Below are 27204 nucleotides of genomic sequence, written 5' to 3'. Positions count from 1 at the left end.
AAGCTTTAATGACCAAGCACAGCTTCGGACGTGGGGATTCCATGACCTGGTGGGAAAGCTGGACTAGGTCCTCTCTCAAGAGAAGATGGGAGAGAAGAAGCTGTAAAAAGTCTAGGGCAGGGAGGTCCAACCTTGTCCACTTGAAGACCTGTGGACTTCAACTCCCAGAATTCCCCAGCCAGCATGCATGCTGAAGTTAAAGTCCGCAGCTCTTCAAGTGGACAAGGTTGGACACCTACGATCTTAAGTGTGGCGAAAGTGACAATCCAGAGACTTGTTGCCTCCGATACTCAGGGATCTGGGATCGATCAGTGTTGCTTCCAAGACTGTCTGTCAGAAGCGCGTGGATCAAAATCTCATTCCATGCATTCGCTTTTTGATCCATCAACCCAGAGACAGAGAGGAGGACTTTGGCCGGACTTCAGAAGAGACGATGCACATGCAGAGGTTATGCCTGGATAGGGGAAGGGCCTTCTGGGAATGAGAAGGGGGACGGGGTGTTAGCCAGTGTAGAGAGGGCCCGTTTGGAAGAAATGGAGAAGAGATACGGAGCTGCAGATCTAGGAACGTGGAATTAAAACAAGTAAGACAGAGGCAGTTGCTGGGTTAGGTAAAGGGAATTATGGGACATTTTAGCGGGGTCTGTGGAAGCGCTCGTGTCAAGAAGTCAAGGGTATCTGCGGTCAGAAAAGTCAAGATGGCGGCCGCCATGATGTGATCCAAGCTCTGCCTGTTTCGTTCTTAAGGGATGCATCCGAAGCAGCGGTTGGATCACATCCTAATGGCCATCGAGTTGATTTGATTTTTGGCCACATCCGACAGCAGGAGCGGGCAATTAATTTTCCCTAAGGACCATAAGAAAAATTGGGACTGTTGTGGAGGCCGAGCCAAGAATTCTATGAGGGTGTGTAGGCAGGCAGGCACACACCTATATAAATTGGGAAAAAAAATAGCAATCGCCTTCAAAATAAAATAAAAAGCACGTTGACCGGAACAGCTGAAGAGCCCCGAGGTGGCCTGAGGGCTGTAAAATGCCCAGGTCTGTAGTTGGAAAGGAGATTCTGAACTTATATTTCATAGACCAGCCGTCTCCAACCTTTCTGGCTCGGCGGATCTGACAGTGGCGGGATGGGGGCGGGATAGGTTTGGGCATTAGCTCACCCAACACTTCTGTGACCCAGTTCTGAACGGGCCACAGTCTGGCATTGGGCTGTGTACCAATAGGGACCCCTGTTGTTGTAGTCAACAGGAGGAAAAATAATCCGATTTCTGAGACACGCCGTGGTGGGATTCAAATAATTTTAACAACCGGTTCTCTGTCCTAAGGATTTCTTCCAACAACCAGTTCTCTTGAACCAGTGCGAACCGGCTGAATCCCACTGGAGACACCTGGACTGAATTTTCAAAACAGGCAGGAGTGGTTTGGCGTGGCAGGGAGAAGCCCTCTCCCTCCCTCCCTGAGATCTTAGTGAAATGAATTAATTCAGATCAATCAAGACGCCAAGACGCCGTTCCAGCCTCTTTGCCCCACTTAAGTGCCAGCCTCTCAAAACAGCCTCGCTCAACCAAACACGGTTGGCAGCCGGGAGACGAAGGGGCACGGACAGGCAACCTCTTCCTCCCTCCCTCCACTGGAGAGTGACAGGGCAGGATGACGGGCTCTGGGGCAGTACAGGGAGAAGAAGAGGGCCAAGAAAGTGGATTGGGATTAGGAGAAGGACTCCCGAGGCATGCTGGGAATTAAGGGACGTCTTTTTTTTTTTTTTTTTTTTAGTAATGGAGACTCCGGGACCAATCAGTTAGTTAGAAGGAAGAGGAGGAGGAGGAAGAGGACATGCTGTGGCATGTCAGAACTATTCTAGAGCATGGCTGCCCACTTCAACATGGCGCGAGTCCCACTAACTGGGTGATTTGACAGGCAGAAGTTGCCACCCATTGCATGTCTGTTGCGTTGCGGCCAGACCTGCAAAAAAAAGCTACTGCGCTTTTGTCATCGTCCATGCAGCCGCAGCCCCTTCCCTTCCTCCCGGGTCCCGATTGACTTTGCAACGACACCCCCCCCCCCCCACCCCGCCTCACCCCACTTCTAAACAGGGAGGGAGCGAAGGGTTGCGGCAGAGATATCCCATGGCTCTATTCATGCTGCCTTGACCCTTTGGGCCCGTGGAACAGCTGTGCTTTTGCTAACCTGGCTTTCTTCAGACTAAACCCACATGTGGAGATGGGGAGAAAAGGGAGAGAAGACAGGAGAAAGAGAAGGTTAGAGGAGGCGTCATCCCCGCCTCGCCGTTACTCAGAGGAAGGACTCAAAGCAAGAATCATCGGTCCAGAACTCGGTGGATCTAAGATCCTAGGAACTCTTCCATCATCCAGATGTTGGGGTCTTCCTCCCCACCCCACAAGCAATATCTGGTCAGTCGATCCGAAGAGAATACTTGTAGCTCAGGGTTGAATTGTGAAGTCCTTCATGCTCTCTGAGTTTGGACGGTTTTTTTGCAGACGTTTCATCGCCCAACTAGGGAACATCATCAGTGCTAGGAGGAGGGAGGGGTTTATAAGCAGAGAGCAAACCCCACTTCCTATTAGCATTGATGCAGAGGTGGTATTCAGCAGGTTCTGACCGGTTCTGGAGAACCGGGAGCGGAACTTTTGAGTACTTTGGAGAACCGGCAACTACCACTTTCAACTGGAGAGTTTACAGTATCCTTCCCCTGCCACACCCACCAAGCCACGCCCACAGAACTGGTAGTTAATCATTTGAATCCCACCACCGCACTTGATGATGTTACCTATTCGGGTAACGAAATGTCTGCAAGAAAAGAACCAAGCTCGGAGAGCACCAAGGGCCCGTACAATGGATCCAATGTATCAGAAATGATCAAACAGGAGGATTAATTTATCACCGTATCTTGCCATTCTTTTTCCTTCCCAAAGGTAGAAAGGGAAGGAAAACCCCGTGTTTTGACTTCTTGTTAGTTGCAAGAGGATGGAGAACAGGCAAATGAGATTGATGGGAGAATCCTTGACTAAGGACAGTTTGGCAAATGATGTCGATAGACATAACCAGTAGTGGTATGCTACCGGTTCGGACCGGTTCTTCCGAACCGGTAGTAAAAAACGAACAAACCCGAAAACGATCAGCTGAGAGGAGGGAAAACGGCCTTCAGCTGAGAGGAGAATGAAGAGAAAAACCCACCCACCCCTGCACTTTTCTCTTGTTCATCCCCTCAGCTGATTGGTGCCGCAGGCCCCAGCTGGTGTGTGGAAAGCTGCGCGTGTGTTAGGTGCGTGTGCAATCACCAAACCAGCAGTGGAACCCGTAGGATCCCACTGCTGGAATGTTAACTGATGTCCCGCAGGCCACTTGCACGTTAACGCTGTCACGCAAATGAAGTAAATTCCCACATTTATTAGATGTTCTACTTTGAGTAGGGATGCCTGAATTCCAGACATATTTCCCCACCGATTGGGGCATTAAAAAGGAGATTTTGTTCTGTTCTCTCACTTCGTGAAGAATCTACATAAGAGAAGATCTGTAGGATTACCCCTTGCAAGTGAAATGTTTAGAAAATGAGTTGCTAAGCCAAGGCCCCTTAGTAAGTTGACTCCTCCCCTGAAACCTGGAACCGTGCAGCCCTCGGACACATCCTGTCCACCGGGAGCTCAGCAAACGGTTGGGTTAAAGACCTTCTCCCCTGCTGGAGGAGGAGGAGACCCCAGCAAAGTCTCACCTTGGACATTTTGCTTTTGCTGTCGGCTGTCAGGAAGGACATGTTGTTGATTTCGTTCTGAACGACAAAGTTCTGCTCTTCTCGTTTAAAATTCTGTAGGAGGAACAAGAATCAGATGTAGGATTTCTGCAGGGGGTTCGCATGGGGTTCGGGAAGAGTCCCTAGCTCAGATTCTGTGCATTTCGGAGAACCCCCCCAATCCCATTCCTGGCTGGCCCCGCCCACCCCGTCCCGCCCCTCTCAGGAATCCCCATGCGGCCTGTTTTGGATGCAGGTAAGTGCAAAACACACATGGAGATGGTGACAAACGGGCCTCCTGGAAATTCAAGAAGGCTGGAAATGGGCCCATTTTCGGCTTCCAGAGAGCCTCCGGAGCCCGGGGAGGCTGTTTCCACCTTCCCGGAGGCTTGGGGAAAGTCTCCGGAGCCCGCCGCCATGGTGCAGGAAGCCAACTAGGCCATGCCCACCAAGGCCACGCCCACCCAGTAACCAAGCAAAGCCGCCATTGGTAAAATTTTTGAATCCCACCCCTGGTTCTACCCGACGGACGCAGGCCACGTTACTTACAGCAGAGGTTCCCAACCTTGGTAACTCTATGACTTGCGGACTTCAACTCACAGAATTCTGGGAGTTGAAATCCACAAGTCATAAAATTGCAAAGGTTAGAGACCCCCTGACCTACAGAACTACCTTTGTGGCATTGCATTGATCTGTCCCACCTGGACTGGCGGGGAAAGTATGTTGCAGGACCTGTCGTTTAATGAATCCTGAGCCAGGAGCCGGGTCCAGGAAGAGAGTCTATTCTGCCGTTGCCCCCGCGCTGCGGAATATTCTCCCCCTGGAGGTGGAGGCAGGGCCCCCACATGCTCCTGGCCTTCCCAAATGGAGCTACATTAAGAATACTTCTGCACGGATGAATCCTAGCATTCAAAAGACAACGAGCAGCTTTTCTCGCTCTGTTCCTTCTCCAGCGTTTTCAGCGGAAAGACAACTTGGAAATTGAACCCACAAGCCTGCCGCTCTGCTATCCTCCATAAAAAGCTCACTCACGTGGGACTTGGACCAATAAATAAAGATTTCCCCAATCATCCGGAACAGCTCCTCAGCATCCAAGTTGGGCTCAGTCAACCAGTGGGCCCTACAGATGCAAAAGGAATGGTTGGTTGAGCGCCTTCTTCTATCCTGTTTCTCTGAAAATACGACCTACCCTGAAAATAAGTCCTAGCTTGGCTTCTACTCCTCCCCAATATAAGCCCTACCCCCACCTCAAAATAAGTCCTACTTAACATCCTGCCCACTCCAGAGTGGATGGGTAAAAATTAAGCTAGGGTGGGGATGGGGGGGTGGAGCTGCCCTACTACTTACCTTTGGACAGTTGTAGCCAGGCCTCGCACACCCCGACACCTGCCTTGCCAGCCCATTTCTTCTGCAGCCGGCAAGGCTTTCCTGAAGGCCTCTGTAGCTGATAAGAAAGTTCTGGATCGAACCAAAGCTCTGTTATTGGCTGCAGAGGCCTTCAGGAAAGCCTTGCCGGCCACAGAAGAAGTTCCTGAAGGCCTCTGACAGCAAAAAGGAGGATGGGGGTGACGCGCGCAAGTGAGGTTAGTCAGTGGATGACATCCCCCGAAAATAAGACCTGGTGCTTTTTTGTGGCAAAAAATAAAATAAAAGACAGGATCTTATTTTCGGGAGACACGGTACGTCCCACAGTTCACATGATCTACTCTGCAGAAACTCAGCACTGAGGCCCACCCTATCCACAAGAGAGAATATTTGTAGCACAGGGTTGAACTGTGGGATCCTTAATGCTCTCTGTTTTCTTGCAGATGTTTCTTTACCCAACTAGGGAACACCATCAGTGCAAGAAGGGAGTGGAGTTTGCGAAGTAGAAGGGTGGAGGGCTATAGGATCCTTGGCACTCCCTGCGGTTTGTAGTTTTCTTGCAAACGTTTCACGACCCAACTAGATAAGATTTTCAGTGCTAAGGGGGAGTTGGGACTGCTCTCTATCTGAGTGAGCCAACTCCCCTCCCTTCTAGCATTGATGACGTTTCGATCTTCTCTTTTTCACTTTCTATCTCTTCCAAACAATCCTGCCTGGATTTCTTTTAATATAGACAGGGACAGCGAACTATCCAAAACAGGTTTTCAAGGTAACAGCATTTATTTATTGATATATAACCCACCTCTTTAATTTTTACAAATAACTCAAGGCAGTGAACATATCCAACACACCTTCCTCCACCTATTTTCTCCATAACAACCCTTTGAGGTGGGTTGGGGAAGGAGAGAGGGGGAGGGAGGAGGGGGGAGGACTAGGTGGGACTAGAACTCAGTGTTTCCTAGTGATGGGTCTGAAGTTATCCAATTGGATTTTGTGCCTAAAGCAGGACTAGAACTCCCCGTCTCCTGGTGATTGGCCTGACGTCACTCAGCTGGCTTTCATGGCTAAGGCGGGACTCGAACTCACAGTCTCTTGCTCTCTAGTCTGGTGTCTTAACCCTGAGACCAAACTGGCTCTCTTGAAATCCTTGTGCTACCTTTCTTAACTACACCCACCTGTCATTACCTTGCAAGTTGCAATCTGCACCTTATGCGCGTGTGCATGGATTTGGTTCACCAACTGCGCCTTACCTGTTGTTGTCCACATAGCGGATCAGCAACGGGTAGAGGGCATAGAGGTCACGACACAGCACGGAAAACTCATCCCGGATGAGTAGCTCCGTGTCCTCCGATTCGGACTTGACCTCCAGCCGCAGCTGTTCCTCTTCCGCCACGACTTTCCCGGACCGCTTCTTCAGCTTCTCCATGGTGGGGATGAAGTGGGAGCGGAGCAGTTCGGGCTTGGCCTTGCTGACAATAGGCTGTGCAAAGACTGCGCAAGGAAGAGCCTCCTCAGTCAGGAGCAGGCTACCTTTCTCCAAGTTCTAAAGTTAAGAGTCCCTCCAACAATTCCACTGGTGGCTAACATTTTTGGGCTCCTGTGCCAAAAATTGTGAGCACGCTTGCACTTGCATGCCAGCACCCAGAAGACAATGCGCGCCTCCCATGTCCCCTATGCATATGTGCGCAATCCCCTCCGCCGCCCCCTTACCTGCAGTGTACCTCACAGCTGATTTTTGGCCGGTTTGAGGCCTTTTTCGGCCTCCCAAAGGCTTAAGGCTTCTGCAGGCTTCTACAAGCTTTGTAGGCCGAAATCTAGCCCCGTTTCGTCACTTCCTGTTTTTCCGACAATAGTAGTGACAAAACGGGGCTAGATTTTGGCCTACAAAGCTTGTAGAAGCCTGCAGAAGCCTTCCTCAAGCCTTTGGGAGGCCGAAAAAGGCCTCAAATTGGCAAAAAAATCAGCTGTGAGGCGTGCACATGTGCAGTGAGATAAACAAGAACAGAAGTCTAATTACTGATGAATATCCACTGACAGACGTTTCAAAAACAAACCGGAGTTTATTGGACCCAAGTCTAAAGAACTTTTTTGCTTCCTGCAAAGAGCACATCCCCGAAGGCTGGCTTTTATCCCTTATGGGAGGGGCCATCACCTTCCAGCCTTCCCGTGTCGCCCTTGCTGCTTCAGCTGCTCTCTCCTTTGAGCAGCCCTATGCACATGCGCACTGGGCACAGGCTCCCCGGGGTCCTCTGCTTCTCTGCTGCCAGACTCCAAAAGCTCTGAAGGCTGCACCCCACATCCACACCTGCTGCCAGCAAACCACAACAAGGCAGCTCAAGGGGATCCTTATGACCTTTGCTTAGTTTTATATCTTATGATGCCATTTCTCTCTGGAGCAAAATTTCAGCTCGCTTGTAAAGAAAGGGCCTCAATCCCAGGACCCTTCATACCTGCCAACCGCTTCATCCAAGAGGCTTCATCTATGCCCAGGTTGTTGACGATGATCTTCAGGATGTTTCCCAGCAAGGTGTTGAGGTGGTCCGAGGTCACTTCAGTGCACCAGGGACCCTGTGCATTGGTCTCCGGGCCTCTCTCCCACCAACGGGGCAGGTAGTTGCAAAGCATCGGCAGGGTGACTTCAATTACGTGGGGCATTTCGGTATAGCGAGCCCCTGACTCCGCCAGCCCGTTGATATCCTTCATCAGCTTCTCCAGGACTGGAATATCTGGACACATCTCCTCCACACAGTTCGGTAGGCCTAAGACTGGAGGAGAAGACAGGCACATTTAAATTTCTGGAGGCCTGGAAGAAAAAGAGCTAAATTCGGAGACCACGTCTTTGCTGGAAGGTCTCCAGATGTCCACTCTGAACAGAACCTGTCTAGGCCATCTTGGAGGCTTCCGCGTTGCCATGAGGGAGAAGAAGGGACAGGGAGGGGAGAAATAGTGAGCTGGGGTTTTGTGGTCAAAACAAATAGTTTTCCTTTGGGAACCAAGGTCATCCCAACAGGTGGCTGGGGAAAGGAGGAGCCAAATAACCAAGTAACCAGCCAGCACCTTGATTGGACAAGGTGACTGATGGACTCAGGGAAAGGGGGAACTTTTACTCTAATTAGGGGAAAACAGCGGGAACCTTCAGAGGCAGTTTTTCCCGGTTGTGCAAATGTGAAGTATCCAATAAATGATTCCTTGAGGAATCTACCTACCTTCTACCTGTGTGTAAGTCCTTACTGAAAAGTTCTAAACTTGAGCACGTAGGTGGGCCGCTATGCCAGCTTTAGGACCTGGCTCAGGAATTCTGGGAGTTGAAGTCCACAGGTCCTAAAGCGGCCATAGTGGCTCACCCGTACTCAGGAGGAGAGAGCCTAAATGGGCACCCCCTGCCCAAGGAGGAAAGGGAGAGAATTGGAGGAAATGTCAAGGCGAAAGGGAGATTGCAGTCCTTCCTGCTTCCTTTTGCCACACTCACTGGCTCTCTCTCTCGGGGATTTGGTGGTGTAAACCGAACAAGGATTGAATTCGTTGAGGTGCGGCTCCAGGAAAGCCACAGGCATCGCCGCTGCCAGCCGGGCCAAGCATTCTCCAAGTTGGGGCCTCTGTCTGCAGAGGGGGACAAGAGACAAAGCCGTAACGTACAATGACTCCAAGCTAGGGCCTCACTTGATTCCTCCTTCCATCCTGGTCAGCCATTCCCCAATCTCTTGGCTCCGTATCACCACAAAGGGTCCATACCAATGATGGCTAACCTTTTCGTCATGTGGCAAAAGTGCGCACGCACGGCTGCACCCATAATGCAATGCGCGCACGACTCCCACGCCCCCTGCGCATGTGCGTGAATTCCCTCCCGCCCATGCACTGTGCGCCTCTGCACATGCGCGTGTGACCCCCCCATGCCACGCACCTCTGCGCATGCACAGCAGATACCCAACAATCAGCTGGCTGGCAGGGGGCGCATGCATGCGCAGTGGATCAGTTCGGGCGACGGCTCGTGTGCTGGCAGAAATGGCTCTGCGTGCCACTTCCGGCACGCGTGCCATAGGTTCACCATCACGGGTCTACACCCTTCCGGCTGAGCCCAACCTTGTCCTCATGCTCACCTCTCCACATACGGGTTTTTGGTTGTCCCTAGGGAGTAGATGCTGCACAGCGTTCGGTAGCAGGAGACCTGGACGTCATCCACTGAAGGGGCACAAAAGAAAAAGAGAGAAGAGAGAGAGAAAAGGGAGTGAGAGGAGAGAAAGAGAGAGAAAACAGAGGGAGAAAAGAGAAGAGAGGAGGAGAAAGAGACGAGAAGAGAGAGAGAAAAAAGAAGAAAAGAGAGAGAGAGGTACAGAAGAGAGAGAGAAAAGAGAGTGAGAGGAGATGACAGAGAGGAGACAGAGAGAGATGAGAGAGAGATGTGTGAGAGAGAGAAGAGAGAGAGAAAAGAGAGAGAGGAGACAGAGAGAGAGAGAGAGAGAAGAGAAAAAGAGAAAAGAGCAGGAGAGAGAGAAGAGAGAGGGGGACAGAAGAGAGAAAAGAGAAGCGAGGAGGAGATAGAGAGAGAGATGAGAGAAGAGAGAGTGACAGAGAGAGACGAGAGACAAGAGAGAGAGAGAGAGAAAGAGAGAGAGAGAGAGACAGAAGAGAAAAAGAAAAATGAGCAGGAGAGAGAGAAGAGAGAGTGAGAGGAGAGAAAGAGATAGAAAACAGAGAGAGAAAAGAGGAGGAGATAGAGAGAGAGAGATGAGAGAAGAGAGACAGTGACAGAGAGAGACGAGAGAGACGAGAGAGAGAGAGAGAGAGAGAGAGAGAGAAGAGACAAAGGGAAAAGAGCAGGAGAGAGAGAAGAGAGAGAGGGGGGCACAGAAAAGAGAAAAGAGAAGAGAGAAGGAGATAGAGAGAGAGATGAGAGAAGAGAGAGTGACAGAGAGAGACGAGAGACAAGAGAGAGAGAGAGAGAAAGAGAGAGAGAGAGAGAGAGACAGAAGAGAAAAAGAAAAATGAGCAGGAGAGAGAGAAGAGAGAGTGAGAGGAGAGAAAGAGATAGAAAACAGAGAGAGAAAAGAGAAGAGAGGAGGAGATAGAGAGAGAGATGAGAGAAGAGAGACAGTGACAGAGAGAGACGAGAGAGACGAGAGAGAGAGAGAGAGAAGAGACAAAGGGAAAAGAGCAGGAGAGAGAGAAGAGAGAGAGGGGGGCACAGAAAAGAGAAAAGAGAAGAGAGAAGGAGATAGAGAGATGAGAGAAGAGAGACAGTGACAGAGAGAGACAAGAGAGACAAGAGAGAAAGAGAGAGAGAGATAGAGAGATGAGAGAAGAGAGACAGTGACAGAGAGAGACGAGAGAGAGAGAGAGAGAGAACAATGGCAGATATGCAACTTCTCCACCCCACTCTTTGGTGTCAGGAGATGCTCCCATGTTCTCGCTCCTCCAAATCCTTCTCCCAAAGGACAGTCTTTGGGAGTTTAGACCAGGCCTCCCCAGGCCATTTCTACCACCCCGGAGTAGATGGGCCGCATTCTCACGCTCTCTTTGCTCCAGGGCCTGCTTAGCCCACCCTCCCGCCTCCTGACATACTCACGCATGACGTCGTCCCCAAACTGGTGCTGGGCGATGTGTTCGAAGAGGGAGGTGAGGACGGGCAGGAGGGCCACGGTGGTGTAGGTGATGTTCTGCCCCACGCCTTTGACCTGGGTGCGGGATTGGGAGACTTTGCCAAGCTTGAGGTTCTCCACCATCTTCTCAATGTCATCGGAGGCACCTTCGAAGAAAGACCGCAGCCCCGCCTTGACGATTTCAGGGCCTGACTTCATGACTGTCCTGTAGGATGGAGGAAAAGGAAGAACTTGACATCCTCAACCCAACGGGTACATCTTCTGTGAATGACCCCCATAATCCCTCGCGGGGTGGAGTCTGGGCAACTGAATGGAGCTAATAAGAGTGTTCACTGGCCGGATGCCTTTCCTGTCACCAATGCGGAGTTATATCTGGCAGATATATTCTCATTGTACCAGTGGTGGTATTCAAATTTTTTTACCACCGGTTCTCTGGGCATGGCTTGGTGGTCCTGGCAAGGGAAAGATACTGTAAAATCTCCAGTCAGAGGCAGCATTTGCCGGTTCTCCGAACTACTCAAAATTTCCGCTACCCCGGTTCTCTAGAATTGATCGGAACCTGCTGAAGACCACCTCAGCATTGTACCCCGAGAGGGAAATATCTGCCTCCTGATTGTGAGGTGAGACCTCCACCTGTAGGCCACCGCACCACTCTAGATATCTCTAGATATTTTTTTTTCTCAGATGCTCATGGATAAAGCAACCAGGTGCTGATTATCGGAATGGTAAAACCGAACCTGGTTTTGTTCTTCACATTTGCAAATGGAAGAAAACTTCTATGGCGGAATAAGTGCCCCACATATCAGGCTGTATGTGGTTAATACCCGATTTAAACAAAACAAAACCGGATTTAATGGAAATATTACGTGCAAGTAGTCCTCGACTTAACGACCACAGTTGAGGAGAGAATTTCCACTGCTAAATAAGGAGGTTGTTAAGGGAGTTACAACCCAATTTTATGACCTTGTTCAGTTTGTTGTGATAGAAATGGCTAAGACAGATTTAAGTGTGCAAAAGTAAAAAGTTGAAGCTGTAACGTGGTTGCAGGTAGTCCTCGACTTAGGACCACAAGTGAGCCCGAGGTTTCTGTCATAAAGCGAGACATTTATTAAGTGAGTTTTGACCTAATTTTATAACCTTTCTTGCCACGGTTGTTAAGTGAATCATCGCAGCTGTAACACTGCTGTTAAGTGAATCTGGCTTCCCCAAAGCCTCTGAATTTTGATGACGTGACCATTGGGATGCTGTGAAAAGTGTGAAAAACGGTCATTAACTCAGTTTTTCCGGTGTCGTGGTAACTTCAAATGGTCACTAAACAAACTGTGGTAAGCCGAGGACTACCTGGATATTATATATAATGACAGAGGAAGACCGCTCACCTGGCATCCAAGGAGCGAGCCAGGATGTGGAGGCAATTGACCACAGCAGCAGCATCGGTACCTGGAGGAAGAGGATACAATAGGTAGGTTTAGAAACCTGGGGGAAAAGGATGCGGAGGTCGGGGAGGAGAAACAGAGCCAGCGGGAAACTGGCTTGGAAACAGAGCTGACGTAGCGTCAGGAAAGTCAAGAGGCAGAAGGGAGACCAGGGTAGTTGGGGTTTAGCCCCTCCCTGAACAAATGACAGGTAGAAGGGGATGGAACTAAGGGTGGGATTCTCCCGGTTCAGACCGGTTTGGGAGAACCGGTTGTTCCAACGATCAGCTGGCTCCAAACCGGTTTGCTCCGACGAGCATGTGGGCCCGCCTCTCCTGTCCCTGCTCTTATGTCTTTTTGCTACAGCACAGCTGATTCCCACGGTAGAGCAGTTTGCCACGCCTCAGCTGTTTTCTTCAGCTGCGGTTGACGGTAAGTATTAGCTTTTTTTAAATGCGGAGCATGCGCGTGCTCACCGAACCGGCTGTTATGCCGGTTGAATCGCACCCCTGGATGGGACAGGTGGCCTGAGCCCCTCCCTAGTCCCCGGAACGCAGGAGCAGAGCAGGAGGCTTACCAAAGAGAGAGACCCGGTGCCTGACCAGGGCTGCCAATTTGCAGAAAAGGCTGAAAGGTGGAAAAGAAAAGCAGAACAGAGAATGAAAGAGATCCCTCCGAGGACACACGAGAGGACACAGGGGGGGCAGAAGACGCGGCTCTTTTCAAGGGTTGCAGCCTCTCCCTCGCGCACGACATCCAGCCGCTGCTGGGGCGCTCCGGCACTCACCTGGTTATCATCTCTTTCTCCTTGTTGGAGGCGTGGCCTCCGCTGCCCAAGACCTTGGCCGGGGTGGAGAGGAAGTAGAGGCAGTGGTTGGTGAAGTACTGGTTGATGAGGGGCAGCAGGATCTGTAAAGGGAATGCAAAGGAGTGGTGGGAGGAAGAAGATGGTGGATCTAATCTTGGAGGAGGGCAGGAGAGGAATTCCAAGGAAGTTCTCCAGCAGTTGCTTCTGGGCCCTGTTGTTGTTGTTGTTTTTTTGAGTCAAAGCAAAACACTCAGCGGTTGATGCAACTTGGGCGGTCTTGCAGAGGCTCTGTATCTACTACATGTACACCTACCTGTTGTGGCTCCGGGCTTGGATTCAGCTCCTGTGACTGATATGAGTTCAAGTGAGGAGGACATGGCAGAAAAATATGAGCCGGCATGGCTCAGTGATTGGACTGGTAACCAGGATGAGGAGATGGACGTGACAAAGGAAGACAGACCTGATGTATTAGAATTGTCAGGACCTTTGACCTCCTCTGGTTCCTTATCTGATCAACAGCCAGGAACGGCTGACAGGGAAGTTTTGAGAGAGTCTTCTAATGGAGATGAGAACTTGGAAAATTTGTGGTTAGATGTTTGAGAAGGCAAACTCAGCTGGAACGAAGGAGGAGGGCGAGTCAGTAAATTAGCACGTTGCCTCAATGAGCATAAAAGGACACAGCTGGGCTGGTAAAATTTGCCAGGAACAAAGTGACTTATTGAGTTAGGACGTTACAGCAAGAAGCTCTGAGACTTGAGATTTATTGCCAGGACTGGTTTGCCGGACAGAGTAAAGATTTATGCTGTGGATTGAGATTTCTGCCAGCCGTTATCTTGTGAGACTTCTTTCTGTTTGATTTAATTGTGAAACGGCTGCTTTCTGTTTTGTTCGTTTGAATTTTGAAGGGGAGTCATAACACCTACCTACCTATCCATCCATCTTCATCCATCTATCTATGAATGAATGAATGAATGAATATGTGTGACTAGAATAGAGGTGGGAAGGACCTTTGAGGTCTTCTAGTCCAGCCTCACACCATTTCAGACAGGTGGCTGTCCAATCTTTCCTTTTAAAACCTCCAGGGATGAAGCACCCATGACTTCTGGTGATAAGCTGTTCCACTGGTTAATTGTCCTCACTGTTAAAAAGTTTCTCCTTAATTCTAGGTTGCTTCTCTTTTTTATTAATTTCCATCCATTATTTATTGTCCTGATCTCTCTCTCTCTCTTCATCTACCTATCCATCCATCCATCTAATCATCTTCTTGACCCAACAGTAACATAAAATAAATAAAACCAAAAAGGCAGATTTACCTTGGCGAAGAACTTGATTTCTTGTTCATGGGGGGACTTCTCTACTCGTCCGCTGCTCACCACAGCCTCTGAAGGGGGGGGGGGGTGTTGCAAAAAATAGATCAGGAAATAGACCCTCCAAGAAATACAAAAAGTCTGCCCTGAGGTGGCTTAGACTATAATAACAGAATTTTGAAATCTGGGCAGCCTATCTCCTTCTTTCCCTCTTACACCAAAGAGACTCAAGGAGTGGAAATCTTGAGTTTCTTTCTCACGCGCTCTTGTCTTCCCGGGCTGAATTCATGTTTTGCTAAGGCCCCTTACATTCTGTTTTCAAGGTCAATTTTGCAGTGCTCTAAAACTTTATCCCGTTGTTCTGCTTGGATGACTAAAATTGGCACTGTGCGGCCTCCGACCACAGAAGAGGTGATCTCAAGAACCCCAAGGAAGATCTAAAATGGTCCAATTGTATTTCGCTATGGGATCCAAGCAGCCCAGAAACAGCTAATCTGTTTTTCCCACTATCAGAACGGACCGATGAAGTCAGAGACTGTATCTCAAACGCTTCTGCACTAGACCCCTGTCCAGCAGTATAAATAAGAAGGGAGGATTCTGAATTCCAAGCCTTCTTCTTATCTTCCCGTTTTCCATCCTCCTCTCCCGGGAAATCACCAGTCCCCGGCAATTTGCTACAGACAGCAACCAGGAGAGGAAGAGGACAGCCTCTTACCCAGGTGGGCGATAAATTCTTGGGAGATATCCATCCATTTCAGCAGCTGCTGTAGGAATCCAAAGGCGAAGCGTTTCTCAATGGATGAGGTGTCCAATTCCATGTCCTTCAGACCCCTGGGAGAAACGATGGCGTTTCAATTCAGGGGATGGTAAAACGATTGTGCTCGGGATTTACACGTTGTGTTAAGCCAGAAGGTAGTTAGTTTGGTTTGGCCATGAAGGATGGACCGATACTACTTAGATCTAGAACTACTTTTATTATCTATTTATCTTATAAATCAGACTGTGCACCCCCATTTTATCTTCGTGTGAACTGGTAAGGAGCTTATCTGAGATATTTGCTTGGTTACTTTCTTGACCTAGGCTAAAGCCCCTCTTATCTAACCGCTGAGTCGGTTGCTGTTCTTCCTTCTGCCCCTCCAAGGCCCTTCTCTATGCCCTCTACAAGGAGAGACCCCAAAACCCTTACCCAGGTATTCTCAAATGCCCCCAACACCGTGTTTTGCTTGCTTAGCAGTCATTTTATTTATTAGGCAGCTCAGACTAATTTTATTTATTAAACCTAAGGGCAGCCCAGACCCAGACAAAAACAACAATTGACGAGGACACTAAAACCCATGGTCATCTTCGAAAATAAAGAGTCTTTAAACTAAAAGGCCCTTAGCAGGCAGACGTATCAATCCTTCTACATTCAAAGCAGCAGAATAATTTATTGATTTTAAAACAACTTTGAGAAGAAGAGCATCTTGGTAGCCCAAGGTTGGACTGTCGGTGTTCTCTTGATCCTTTTTTAGCAGCTGTTTCCTTACCAAACTAGGTAACATCATCAATGCTAGAAGGGAGTGGGGTTTGCAGAGTGGAAGAGAAGGAGAAAGGGAGGAGGAGGAGGAGGAGGAGGAGGAGGAGGAGGAGGAGGAGGAGGAGGAGGAGGAGGAGGAGGTGGAGGAGGAGGAGAACATCAATGGGGTCCTTGGTGCTCTCTAAGCCTGATGGGGCTTTTTTTGGCAGGTATTTCCTTACCAAACTAGGTAACATCATCAGTGCCAGAAGGGAGTGGGGTTTGAAAAATGGAAGAGAAGGGCTGTTTAGTCCTTGGTGCTCTCTGAACTTGGGTGTTTTCCTGTAGACGTCTCCTTACCAAACTAAGGGACATCATCAGTGCACTGGTAAGAAGTCACCCTAGATCACCCTTCTCCTGCTTTTAAGCTCCTTCTACACTTACCGAGTCACCGCGTAGCCGTTAAGCTGTAGGAATTTAAGCAACTCCTGAGCTTTTTCCCGGTCCCGCGCCTTCTCCTTGGCCGTCAACGTGTCATATGGCACCAGCAAGGGGTGAGTTCCACCTCCTTGGAGACAAAGAGAAAGCAGGTGAGTTTTTCCCCCTGCAGGGGCAACAAGAAAAGAGAACATCGGTGTCCTCCAAGGCTCAAGATCCCACCTTTGCTTTCCAGCTCCAATTTCTTCTTGCGTCCCCAGGTGTTGTGGTAATTCTCCGCCAGTTGCTCCGCCATGGCCTGTGGAGAGAGACTCGTAGGGTAGATAGGAAGGACCCTCTGATTGGCCAACTTAATCCTAATTTACATAGAATTATAGGGCTGGTAGGGAGAGGGGCGCGATGGCCTAGAGGTGGAGGTCTCGCCTCACCATCAGGAGGTTGTGAGTTCGATCCTTGGGAGAGGCAGATATTTCTCTCTCTGAGAATGTACCTGCTGAATATAACTCCGCGTTGGCGACAGGAAGGGCATCTGGCCAGTAAACAATCGGCTCCGTTCAGTGGCCCAAGACTCCACCCCCACAAGGGATTATGGGGTCATTAAAAGTAGATGATGATGATAGCAACTGAGGTAAGTTTAAGGGAACTTCTAAGCCTCAGTTAACTTCTGAGGGAAGAGGCTAGAAAATATTTCCACGGTGAAAGAAACTGGGCAGAAAGGATGGAACCCCGTTTACTGGGTTATTTGTTTGGCCTTCAGATTATCTGCCTGAATGCAGTTGGTAGATCCTAGACAGATATCCTCACCTGTAATTCTCTGGAAAGGGTCACTGCAGATAGATCTAGTGGCTGAGGATTGTAACCATGGCTGGGATCGTAGACCTGAAGGAAAACAGAGAAACTGGCATGCTTCACGTCCATTGTCCCCATCCTTCTCTTGCTGGGTTTGTTCCCTGATCCCACCTTCCAGATTCCTGATTCTACCACCTGTTCATTTTTTAAATTTTAATTTCATTTGGGGAGAGGCGCGTCCTTGGGGTTCTCTGAGCTTGGCTGTTTTCTTGCAGACGTTTCGTGAACCAACTAGGGAACATCATCAGTGCTAGAAGGGAGTGAGGTGTGGCAGAGGAGGAGGGAGGGACAAGGAGGAGGAGGGGGAGGAGGAGGAGGGGGAGGAGCAGGACTGTGGGGTCCTTGGTGCTCTCTGAGTTTGGCAGTTTTCTTGCAGACGTTTCGTGAACCAACTAGGGAACATCATCAGTGCTAGAAGGGAGTGGGGTTCACTGTCGTTTTTATACAACGCAGCGAGATCTCGACTCAGGTTCTGAGGAGGCTGTTTTGTCGGTTGTGGTGCTGCGTTTCTGGATCACCTTGGCGTTTACATCTAAAGAGTGAGCTGCGCATCACGCAGAAAGGCCTGAAGCAAAACAGTTTGGTACCATTTTTCTTCTAAAAGGTTATTTTTATAGTTTCACAAGGAACCATCACTGTTCCTAAGGACAACGTTAAGGAGAACAGCTAATAGCTCAGGACAACGTTACCAAACCTGACAACTTTTAAGATGCGTGGACTTCAACTCCCAGAACTCCCCAGTCAGCCATACTGGCTGGGGAATTCTGGGAGTTGAAGTCCACACACTTTAAAGTGGTCAGGTTTGAGAAACGCCGATTTAGAGTAATTATATACCTGGAAACAGGGAGTAGCTAAGATAGGAAGACGGCATAGTCAGGAAAAATGGACGGCAAGGAAGGTTCTAGAAACCAACCTGGGCTGTCTGTGAGACTTTGCGGGTTTTTTTCTTCTCCGTTTTCTCCTCATCGCCCTCACGGGCTTTCTCGACCATCCACTCCCAAGCAATCATGGCCTTCAGAGACTCTTTGATGGGCCACCGGTAAATTTCCTTATCCTGTAGGAGGAGGAGGAAAAAAAAAGAGAGAGACAGGTGGTAAATATCTTCTTTTCTTTTTCTGGAAGGTCCCCAAATGTCACATTGGCCTTCCACTCCTGCTTGGACATCATGGGGGAAATCAGGCAATCCTCGGGCCCGTTTCCGGTGGGAGGAATGGAGTGAAGAAACGCTACCTTTTCAGAGAACGTTTTATAAGGACGCAACATAGGACTGGTCTTGGCCTGCTCGTCATACGCCTCCCCAAAGGACCAGTTATTCTGAATCTGTGGAAAAAGGAGATTGGGAGACATAGCACTTAGAAACCAGGAGACACTCAGCTATAGTCCCGACTTAGGGATGCCTGGGTGACTTTGGGCCAATAACCAGGAAACTGGGAGTTCTAGTCCCGCCTTACGCATGAAAGCCGGCTAGGTGACTTTGGGCCAATAACCAGGTGATGGTGAGTTCTAGTCCTGTCTTAGGCATGAAAGCCAGCTAGGTGACTTTGGGCCAATAACTAGGAGATGGTGAGTTCTAGTCCTGTCTTAGGCATGAAAGCCGGCTAGGTGAATTTGGGCCAATAACTAGGAGGCGGTGAGTTCTAGTCCTGTCTTAGGCATGAAAGCCAGCTAGGTGATTTTGGGCCAATAACTAGGAGATGGTGAATTCTAGTCCTGTCTTAGGCATGAAAGCCAGCCAGGTGACTTTGGGCCAATCACCAGGAGATCGTGAATTCTAGTCCCACCTTAGACATGAAAGCCAGCTGGGTGACCTTGGGCCAGTCACTCTCTCTCTCTCAGCCCAACCCACCTTACAGGGTTGTTGTTGAAGGGGAAAATAAGAGGAGGAAAGCACAGTAAGTATGTTCACTGCCTCGAGTTGTTTATAAAAATAATAAAGGCGGGATAGATCTGCTTTTCTATGCCCAACCAGGGAGCGGGAAGCACTTGCTCAGGACACCAGTAAGCCGGCAGATCAGATCTCAGGGATCTAGAGAGATTGTGCGAAGGGCTCTTACCTTGTCAAAGGCCCATTTCTCATGCGTGTACTCAGCATACTTGTTGATGAACGAGTCCAGCTTCTCTGGAATGATGACACTAAGGAAAGGAGAAAGAGAGAGGAGATTGGAGGGATGGCCAACGGAGGGACCCGTTCTGATCCTGCTCTATCACTGCAGGAGAGGGAAATTGGAAGGACAGGAAGTTAATTTATGTCTTTCCAGGTCTTTTCCACGAGGTTCTTTTCCAGCAAAGAACACGATGCTCCCCCGAGGAAGAAGCAAATTTGGGACCCTGAACCAGCAGGATAACAAAATCAGAGAGGAGGCAGGAATACCCAACCGGACCACAAACCAGGTGAGATTTAAAAAGCAGGTTTTTCTTTCTTTTTTTTTTTTTTTACTAATACACAAATACATATTTAGCTTTCTGGTTACAGTCACCCAAATTCCTTATCCTTACCAATCCTGCTGTCTACGGTAGAAACTACATAGCAGAGGGATGAGAATAACCTTTTAAGCATCTTGATGAAAAACATAGCCGATCAAGGAATGTGGATGACAAGGTTGGTGGCACAGTGGTTAGAATGCAGTACTGCAGGCTACTTCTGCTGAATGTCGGCTGACTGCAATTTGGCAGTTCGAATCTCAGGCTCAAGGTTGACTCAGCCTTCCGTCTTTTAGGGGTGGGTAAAATGAGGACCCAGATTGTTGGGGGGAAGAGGCTGGCTCTTAAAGAGGGCTGTAAAGCACTGAAAAGCAGTATATAAGTCAGGGGTGGGCAAACTTTTTGGCTCGGGGGGCCTCATTGACTTTTAAAATTTGACAGACGGGCCGGGTCAGCACAAGATTCGATACATATAAAAAACTGCAAAATCTCTGCAAAATCAAGTCACTGCGCCTAATGCGCCACCTGGTGTCAAAATGCCTGTCATTACAAGTCAAAATCAAATAAATGTAATCATTCAATCATTCACATCAAACCTTAATTCTGTACCAATCTTCGGCGGGCTGGATTAAAAAGACCAACGGGCTGGATGTGGCCCGCGGGCCATAGTTTGCCCACCCTTGATAGAAGTCGAAGGGCTACTGCTATTTTCTCCTGTAAATCTCACTCACTTTAGTGTTTCCACAGGTTTGGGGTCAAAGTTGCCCTCGGCGTCCACCGAAGCCTTCTTTTCAGTTTTCGAAGAATAGCTGGCATCCACGTAATCAGGAGGAATGGCACCAGCAATGGCACACAAACAGGGCATGGACAGCTTAAACAGATCGGAGTCGAATTTCTGAACAGTGGGAAGAATGGGAAAACAGAAAAAGACGCTCAGTCAGGCAATACCGTCTGTTGAAATGCTCCCTCTCACCGAGAATATTTCTGCTATTTTTCTTTTCAAAATGCCACTATCATTTCCAGGAATGCTTCCCATCGGATGCCTGGAGCTCAACATTAATGGCCGAGAGACTGATGGCACCTAATTGTACAAAGGAAGGAAGTTTGCTTCCTAGAAGGAAGCAAACTTCAGACAACTTCCCTATGCTGACTGGGGAATTCTGGGAGTTGAAGTCCACAAGTCTTAAAGTTGCCACGGTTGGAGACCCCTGTTCTAGATCACTGCAAACCCTATTTTTGGCTGACCACAAAGCCCCTACAAGGATAAGCACGCTGCTCACCTTATGGGACAACGACTCAAAGATGCCCCAGAAGAGTTTCCGTGTCAGGTGAAGCTCCTCCTCCGAGCTGACCCCATAGTTGGCCCAACCAGTCGGAAGGCAATAATATTTCCAGCAACGCTCGTAATGGTTGGTCAACAGCTGGATGGAGAATAGAAAAGGTAACATGTCATAAGCAGGAAGGATGTTTATGCCGTTTCCCTGAAAATACGACCTACCCTGAAAGTAAGTCCTAGCTTGATTTTTTTTACAAGAGTCTAATATAAGCCCTACCCTCAAAATAAGCCCTAATTAAGATCCCGCCCAGTCAAGAGTGGACGGGTAAAAATTAAGCTGCCCTACTACTTACCTTTGGATATTTGTAGCCAGGCCTCGCACACCCCGACGCCTGCCTTGCCGGCACATTTCTTCTGCAACCGGCAAGGCTGGCAAGGCTTTCCTGAAGGCCTCTGTAGCTGACAAGAAAGCTCCGGATCGATCCAGAGCTCTATTATGGGATGCAGAGGCCTTCAGGAAAGCCTTGGCGGCCGCAGAAGTTCTTGAAGGCCTCTGAGAGCAAAAAGGAGGCCCGGTGGGGTGAGGGGCGACGTGCACAAGTCAGTGAATGACATCCCCCCAAAATAAGACCTGGTACCTTTTTGGTGGCAAAAAAAAATATATAAGATAGGGTCTTATTTTTGGGGAAACAAGGATCAGACTGGGGAGGGCTACACCAGACAGAGTGTCCCGTTTCATATGGTAATATGCACACACACATCCCATACGAAAAAATAATAACCTAACTTAACAGCAGCCAAGCATGGGATGTTGGCCTGCTGTGGCAATGCATTTGCTAATCCTTTACCTAATATGGTTATGTGGCAAATGGTTTCTCACCTTGAGAGACATTTTGGCAAATTCATTAAGGATGGGTACATCAAACACCAGCCGGCGGAGAAGATGTTGGAGCATGGAGGGCCTTATATACCTAGAAGGGCAAGCGGGACAATGAGTAAGCGGAGCCAAAAGCGTATTTTACAAAAAGAAGGACGGGTTTCTCCTTTGGGCTGGCGATTCAGTCGCCTCCAGGCGATGCTACTGTAGGTCTAAATCAGAGGTGTCAAACTTGATTTCATGGAGGGCCGCATCAGGGGCTCTCGGAGGGCGGGGGGGCGCAGGTGAGCGTGGCCAGGGTGGGTGTGGCCAGCTCAATGTCACTCATATCGGGGAGGGGGCTTGTGGTGGCTCGAGCACTCGCGGCCTTCCCGAACTCCGTTTTCGCCGGCAGAGGCACCGTGGGGCGGTCCTTTGCTGTCCCTCGGGCCAGATCTAAGCATCCCACGGGCTGGATCTGAGTCCCAGGCCTTGAGTTTGACAGCCCCTAGTCTAAATGGCAGAATTTCATGCGATGGCCGCATTACGTTGTTTTCCATTACTTCCCGTGTGTCTCTGTAAGATTTCCCCTTTTAAAAAAATATCCTTATTGGCTAAGGATGGAAAAAAAAACAAACAGAACAGGTTCCCAATTCCTTCTAAGTAGGAAAGTTTGGAGGTCTTCATCTGGAAAGAAGGAGAAAGAGGGAGAGGAACTTGGAAGTCCTCGTGTTCAAGGGCCAAGCTACACAGAAGAAGCTGCCAGGGTGCAGGAATGTCTGAGCTGATCCATAAATTCTTTGTCCGGCGTGAAAGACCAGGTCCACATGTGAAGGTCCAATTAAACTATTTTATTGCTAAAGGGTCTACGTATGTGAAACTTCTCAACTAATGGCTGGCATCTACCTGGTGTCAGATAAGGGTCAACAGAATTCAAGGGAGGTTGGGTTTAGTCCACTGGTGACTACGTAGTGGATTCTAGGCTGATTCCTCTTTTAACGCCGCCCCGGGTTCTACCACTCCTTCTACTACATTCTTCTCCTTACTTGCACAGCGCCATGAGGCACTCTTCAATGACGTCACGCTGGGCCTTGGTAAAAGAGCGACCACGAGACAGCCGGTAGATGGTGTGCAGCATGGAGTCCACCATGATAGCCCGGTGCTCAGTGCCAGCAAAGAGAGGGGCGCATTTAGTGATGAGCGGCAGCACAGCCTGGCAGAGGTAGCGGTTCATGGCCAGGGCCATCTCTGTGGTGCTAAAGGCTGCCTGTGGGGAACAGAAGCCATGAGGGACATTTGGTGGAGAGAAAGAGAGAGACAAGGCATGACCAAGGCACTTCAGGGCCCAGTCCACCTTTTCAGAGTTGTCAGGTTAAAACCCTGGAATAACAAAGAACAATCCAACCAAGATTCAGTTGTTTTTTTTTAATTTCCTTTCATCCAACAGACAGAATCTTGCCAGACTAAATCCTATGAGTACAGCTTGAATGTTGTCATGGGGATGATACCATCCTGTCCCCAAGCTACTTACTGTGTCCAAGGAGGCTGCAGCTCTCATGTCAGGCAGAAAACCCACTTCCAGGACATGGAGGAGGAAGTCCTGGTTGTCGATGCCGTACACACGGTCCAGAAACAACACCATGGGTGCCTTGTGGTCAGGCACAAAGCTGGCGGACATCTTGGGTTCAATGACACTGCCATCTAGAGAGGGAAGGGCAGATTATAAATGAAGAGGAGATGGAAATGAGGGTAGCAGCTTTAAAGAGGAGGGAAAGGCAGCCTTTCTAAGGAGTGAAGGTCAAATGGTATCAAACACAAAACGTAGGAGAAGAGCAGGCAGAGTTGGGGAGCGGAGTTAAGTGTGCCATTAGCTTAGAGTCATTACGTTGCCACAAACAAGTCAAAAATCCAACCCCTCTTGAATTCCACTGACTCTTATCTAGCGCCAATTTACCACTGAACTTTAGTTGATCAGATTCTTGTGTATAGATTTGAGCAGTAAATCTTCTGAACTGCCACTCAATGTACGGCCCTAATCCTTTGCGCCTGATGGGAATCTAGTCGACCAAAGTTCAATACTCAATTGGCACCAGATATGGGTCAGTGGAATTCCAGAGGGGTTGGACTTGCAGCGCTTGTGAGAATGTAACGACTCTAAGTGGTAACACACTGAACGGAGTCCTCCAGCTCTGCCCGCTCTTTTCCTACACAAGCAACCCGCGGGGTAGGCTGAAACAGGTATTTTATTGCTGATCGCCTACGTTACAAGAATCTTCCCAGCTTTTACTTGGGAAACGGCAGAGATAGACCTAAGACTTTGATCTTTGATGTTTCATTCCCACATGGACTCTATGCTGGAATCTCTCTTCGCTCCACCTAGTAGGGCACCTCCCCTTCAGCCGACGGTTCCACCATAAATGGGCAGTAGATCCCAAGATGAACTAAGTCTAGGAGCAGGAAGTAGAACCTCCTAGGGATACTTTGCTGCCCAAAGGGCCACCGTACCTTTGCCAAACGAAGGGATCTGCAGCGGGAGGCTGATGACTCCAACCAGGTCCTCGATGGGCACTAAGGAACGCAAGATGGCTCTGATCCGGAGGGCTTCTCCCTTCCCAGCTTGGATGAGCTGCTCAGAGAGGAAGACAGGAAGGGAGACAGGGTGAGCCTCTAGCACAGAGGTCTCCAAACTTGGCCACTTTTAAGACTTGTGGACTTCGACTCCCAGAATTCCTCAGCCAGTATAACTGGCTGAGGAATTCTGGGAGTTGAAGTCCACAAGTCTTAAAAGTGGCCAAGTTTGGGGAGCTCTGCTCTAACATGTAGTCCAAGCAAAGGCCTGGGAGGCAAAAGGAAGCTAGAGGAGAAAGGCCCATTTGCCAAGAGATGTGAATCAGTGAGCGGTGAGATATTGCCCGTGGCCAAGTCCTGCGAATGGATTACAGGTAGTCCTTGACTTATAACCGGGCCGATAAAGGAGAATATTTGTAGCCTGGGGTTGAAAGGAGGGGTCCTTGGTGCTCTCGGAACTTAGTAAGTTTTCTTGCAGATGTTTCATTACCCAGCTAGGTAACATCTTCAGTAATAGAAGCGAGTGGGGTTTGTGGAGAGAAGGAGAAAGTGGAGGAGGAAGAGGAGAAAGAGGAAGACTGTGAGGCTCTCTGAGCTCAGAGGTTTGCTTGGAGACATTGCATGACACAACTAGGTAACAACATCAGTGCTAGAAGGGAGTGGGGTTTGGAGGAGGAGGAGGAGGAGAACTGTGGGGTCCTTGGTGCTCTCTTGAGCTTGGTTATTTTCTTGCAGATGTTTTCACCGTTCAAAGTTACAGTGGTATTTTTCACACTTCTAACCGCAGCAGCACCGTCACGCCATCAAAATCCGGACGCTTGGCAACCCCTGCCTCACTTAACCACAAAAAATGTTGGGGCTCAATTGCAATCGTTAAGTCAAGGACGACCTGTGTTTGGGGGAGCGGACTTCCTTCCGTCCCCAAGGGGCAGGACAGTGAAGGGGGGAGGTGGCCCTTACGTGCATCTCAGGGGCGCAGCGTCCCAGCAGGTCAATGAGGGCGGCATAGAAGGACATGATGGCGTTGCCCAAATGGACCCTGTACTCCTCGTGAGTTTCTTCTCCCCCAAACCTGGGAATGAGAGAGCAAAAAAAAAGAGAGGGGAGTGGGAGAGAGAAGCATTACTTATGGCGGTGTGCCATTTTGAAAGGGGTTAGTGGGTTAAAATAGGAGATTCCCGCCTCCACTCCATGGCGTATTCCTCCCTACCTTTGTTAATTCTTTTTGTTTTTTAAATATAATTTATTAGTTTTTACAATTAAAACCAACCAACAATACATACACAAATGAACGAAAGAAAAGAAGAAAGAAAGAAAAGAAAAGAAAAAAATAGAAAAAAAAGGAAAGTTAAAAGCATTCTTATTTTTACAGTTTGCAAGATCTTTTTACCTTTGTTAATTCTAATGTTACGGTTTAAAATATTGTTTTATTACATTGTAAGTATCAAGGCTCTGACAATCCACCCCAATTCAAATCATAAGTCTCTAGCCGCATCTCACAGGGTAAAAAAAAATAAAATGGATTTATTAGGGGTGACTATGTCAGCGTTACCTGGGTGCAGACGACTCTAAGACACATAATTCATTTCCCCCTTGACCCTGGTCTTCCCTACCATCCCCTGCATGTATATTCTCCAATGGGACACATCCATTGCCCAGAGTCATCAATCTTGCTCTCCAGTAATAATCTTGCGCGCCAACAGCTTTGGCTGCCAAGGCTATTATCTGAGGCATTTAAGGAATGCACTGCTTTCCCCACTCCCTTTCTGTTGGCAACTAAAAAGACCAATATTTTAGTTGACAGTAAGCACCCTACACAGGGATGCAGTGGCTCAGTGGCTAAGACGCTGAGCTTGTCGATCAGAAAGGTCGGCAGTTTGGCGGTTCAAATCCCTAGCGTCGCGTAACGGAGTGAGCTCCCGTTACTTGTCCCCGCTTCTGCCAACCTAGCAGTTCGAAAGCACGTAAAAATGCACGTAGAAAAAATAGGGACCCCTTTGATGGGAAGGGAACAGCGTCCCATGCACCTTCGAAGGTGTTTAGTCATGCCGGCCACATGACCACGGAGACGTCTTCGGACAGCGCTGGCTCTTCGGCTTTGTAACGGAGGTGAGTACTGTCCCCAGAGCCAAAAATGACTAGCATGGATGTGCAAAGGGAACCTTTACTTTTAGGCACTTTACAGTCCCATGTCAGCATGATGGGTGGCGTTTAAACTTAATAAAATAAATAAACAAGTGAACAATGTCTCCAGTCCAAATGACAAGGTGATCACAGGAGGAGTAAAGTCGGATTAAAAACCGTTAGTGTAAAACCAAAAACGCAACTGCAACTATACCCGCAGTCACTCTAGTGCGAAAGACAGAGTAGCTGGCAGCTCATCAGGGTCCATTCACAATGCTACAAAATGCCAAATATCCCTCAGAAGTTCTCAATTCTTAAAAACTTATCAGGCCAGAAAGAGAGGGGGAGAACAGAAAAACAAGGAGGAAGTTGGCCAAACCAAACCAGAATCATATTGGGTCAAACAAGAGAAGACCTTCCAAATTATACAACAGATTTCTCCTCCCACCACTTCCCAGAAATTCCTTTCACGCACAATTCCCTTCGGCGATCTTTCTTGACGGTAGGCCCATCCCGGGCAGGATCCTGAGAGATCTGGATGGCTTCTTCTATGGCCGCCAGCAGGCCGTTGCCTCCTTCCCCACGCAGGGCCGGGCCAAAGCACTCAGGGCGGCGGATCAACAGGCGCACCACCACATTGGCGTTCTCCTCCACACTTTCACCTATGGAAGGAGAAGGACCCGAGGGAGACCTATGGGACCAACCGATTACCCCAGGAACCCAGAAAAGCAACATGGAGGTGATAAGGTTATTTGAAGGACCACTTGTCCCCTGTTACATCAACCTGGTCCGCCAGGATCGGTAAGGCAGAGCAAGTTATGGGCCCCATTGATTAGGGATCGTCATCCAGTGGGACCAGGAAAAAGGGCTTTCTTGGGAGCGGCCCCTCCTTTGTAGACCATCATCACTCCCTAGGTACGGTTGGTCCCCACCCTG

At 49.0% G+C, this 27204-nt stretch overlaps 1 protein-coding gene across 17 annotated transcripts in view; it reads right to left on the bottom strand.

The window, feature by feature from the left end:
- Positions 1-27204, bottom strand: part of RYR1 (ryanodine receptor 1) — a 140519-nt gene that overhangs the window by 44726 nt on the left and 68589 nt on the right. For 10 of the 17 annotated variants that reach the window (XM_087939288.1, XM_087939279.1, XM_087939287.1 and 7 more), the window contains exons 44-70: positions 26744-26930; positions 25105-25216; positions 24082-24202; positions 23108-23277; positions 22623-22843; positions 21601-21691; positions 20725-20865; positions 20176-20339; positions 19078-19156; positions 18254-18343; positions 17937-18077; positions 16979-17053; positions 16397-16472; positions 16181-16304; positions 14957-15072; positions 14248-14315; positions 12914-13035; positions 12704-12753; positions 12091-12151; positions 10678-10916; positions 9212-9293; positions 8584-8714; positions 7565-7879; positions 6365-6605; positions 4782-4869; positions 3732-3824; positions 2189-2203 (exon numbers count right to left, since the gene is read on the bottom strand). In XM_087939288.1, coding sequence (XP_087795414.1) covers positions 2189-2203; positions 3732-3824; positions 4782-4869; positions 6365-6605; positions 7565-7879; positions 8584-8714; positions 9212-9293; positions 10678-10916; positions 12091-12151; positions 12704-12753; positions 12914-13035; positions 14248-14315; positions 14957-15072; positions 16181-16304; positions 16397-16472; positions 16979-17053; positions 17937-18077; positions 18254-18343; positions 19078-19156; positions 20176-20339; positions 20725-20865; positions 21601-21691; positions 22623-22843; positions 23108-23277; positions 24082-24202; positions 25105-25216; positions 26744-26930 — 3413 coding nt within the window. The remainder of the gene's footprint in view (positions 1-2188; positions 2204-3731; positions 3825-4781; positions 4870-6364; positions 6606-7564; positions 7880-8583; positions 8715-9211; positions 9294-10677; positions 10917-12090; positions 12152-12703; positions 12754-12913; positions 13036-14247; positions 14316-14956; positions 15073-16180; positions 16305-16396; positions 16473-16978; positions 17054-17936; positions 18078-18253; positions 18344-19077; positions 19157-20175; positions 20340-20724; positions 20866-21600; positions 21692-22622; positions 22844-23107; positions 23278-24081; positions 24203-25104; positions 25217-26743; positions 26931-27204) is intronic. The other 7 variants (XM_087939282.1, XM_087939291.1, XM_087939281.1 and 4 more) reach the window with 1 other exon arrangement.

This window comes from Pseudonaja textilis, chromosome 10, assembly GCF_049901715.1.
Source record: "Pseudonaja textilis isolate UNSWEBS1 chromosome 10, rPseTex1.2, whole genome shotgun sequence".
Lineage (NCBI taxonomy): Eukaryota > Metazoa > Chordata > Lepidosauria > Squamata > Elapidae > Pseudonaja > Pseudonaja textilis.
This window is presented reverse-complemented; position numbering and strand designations above follow the sequence as displayed.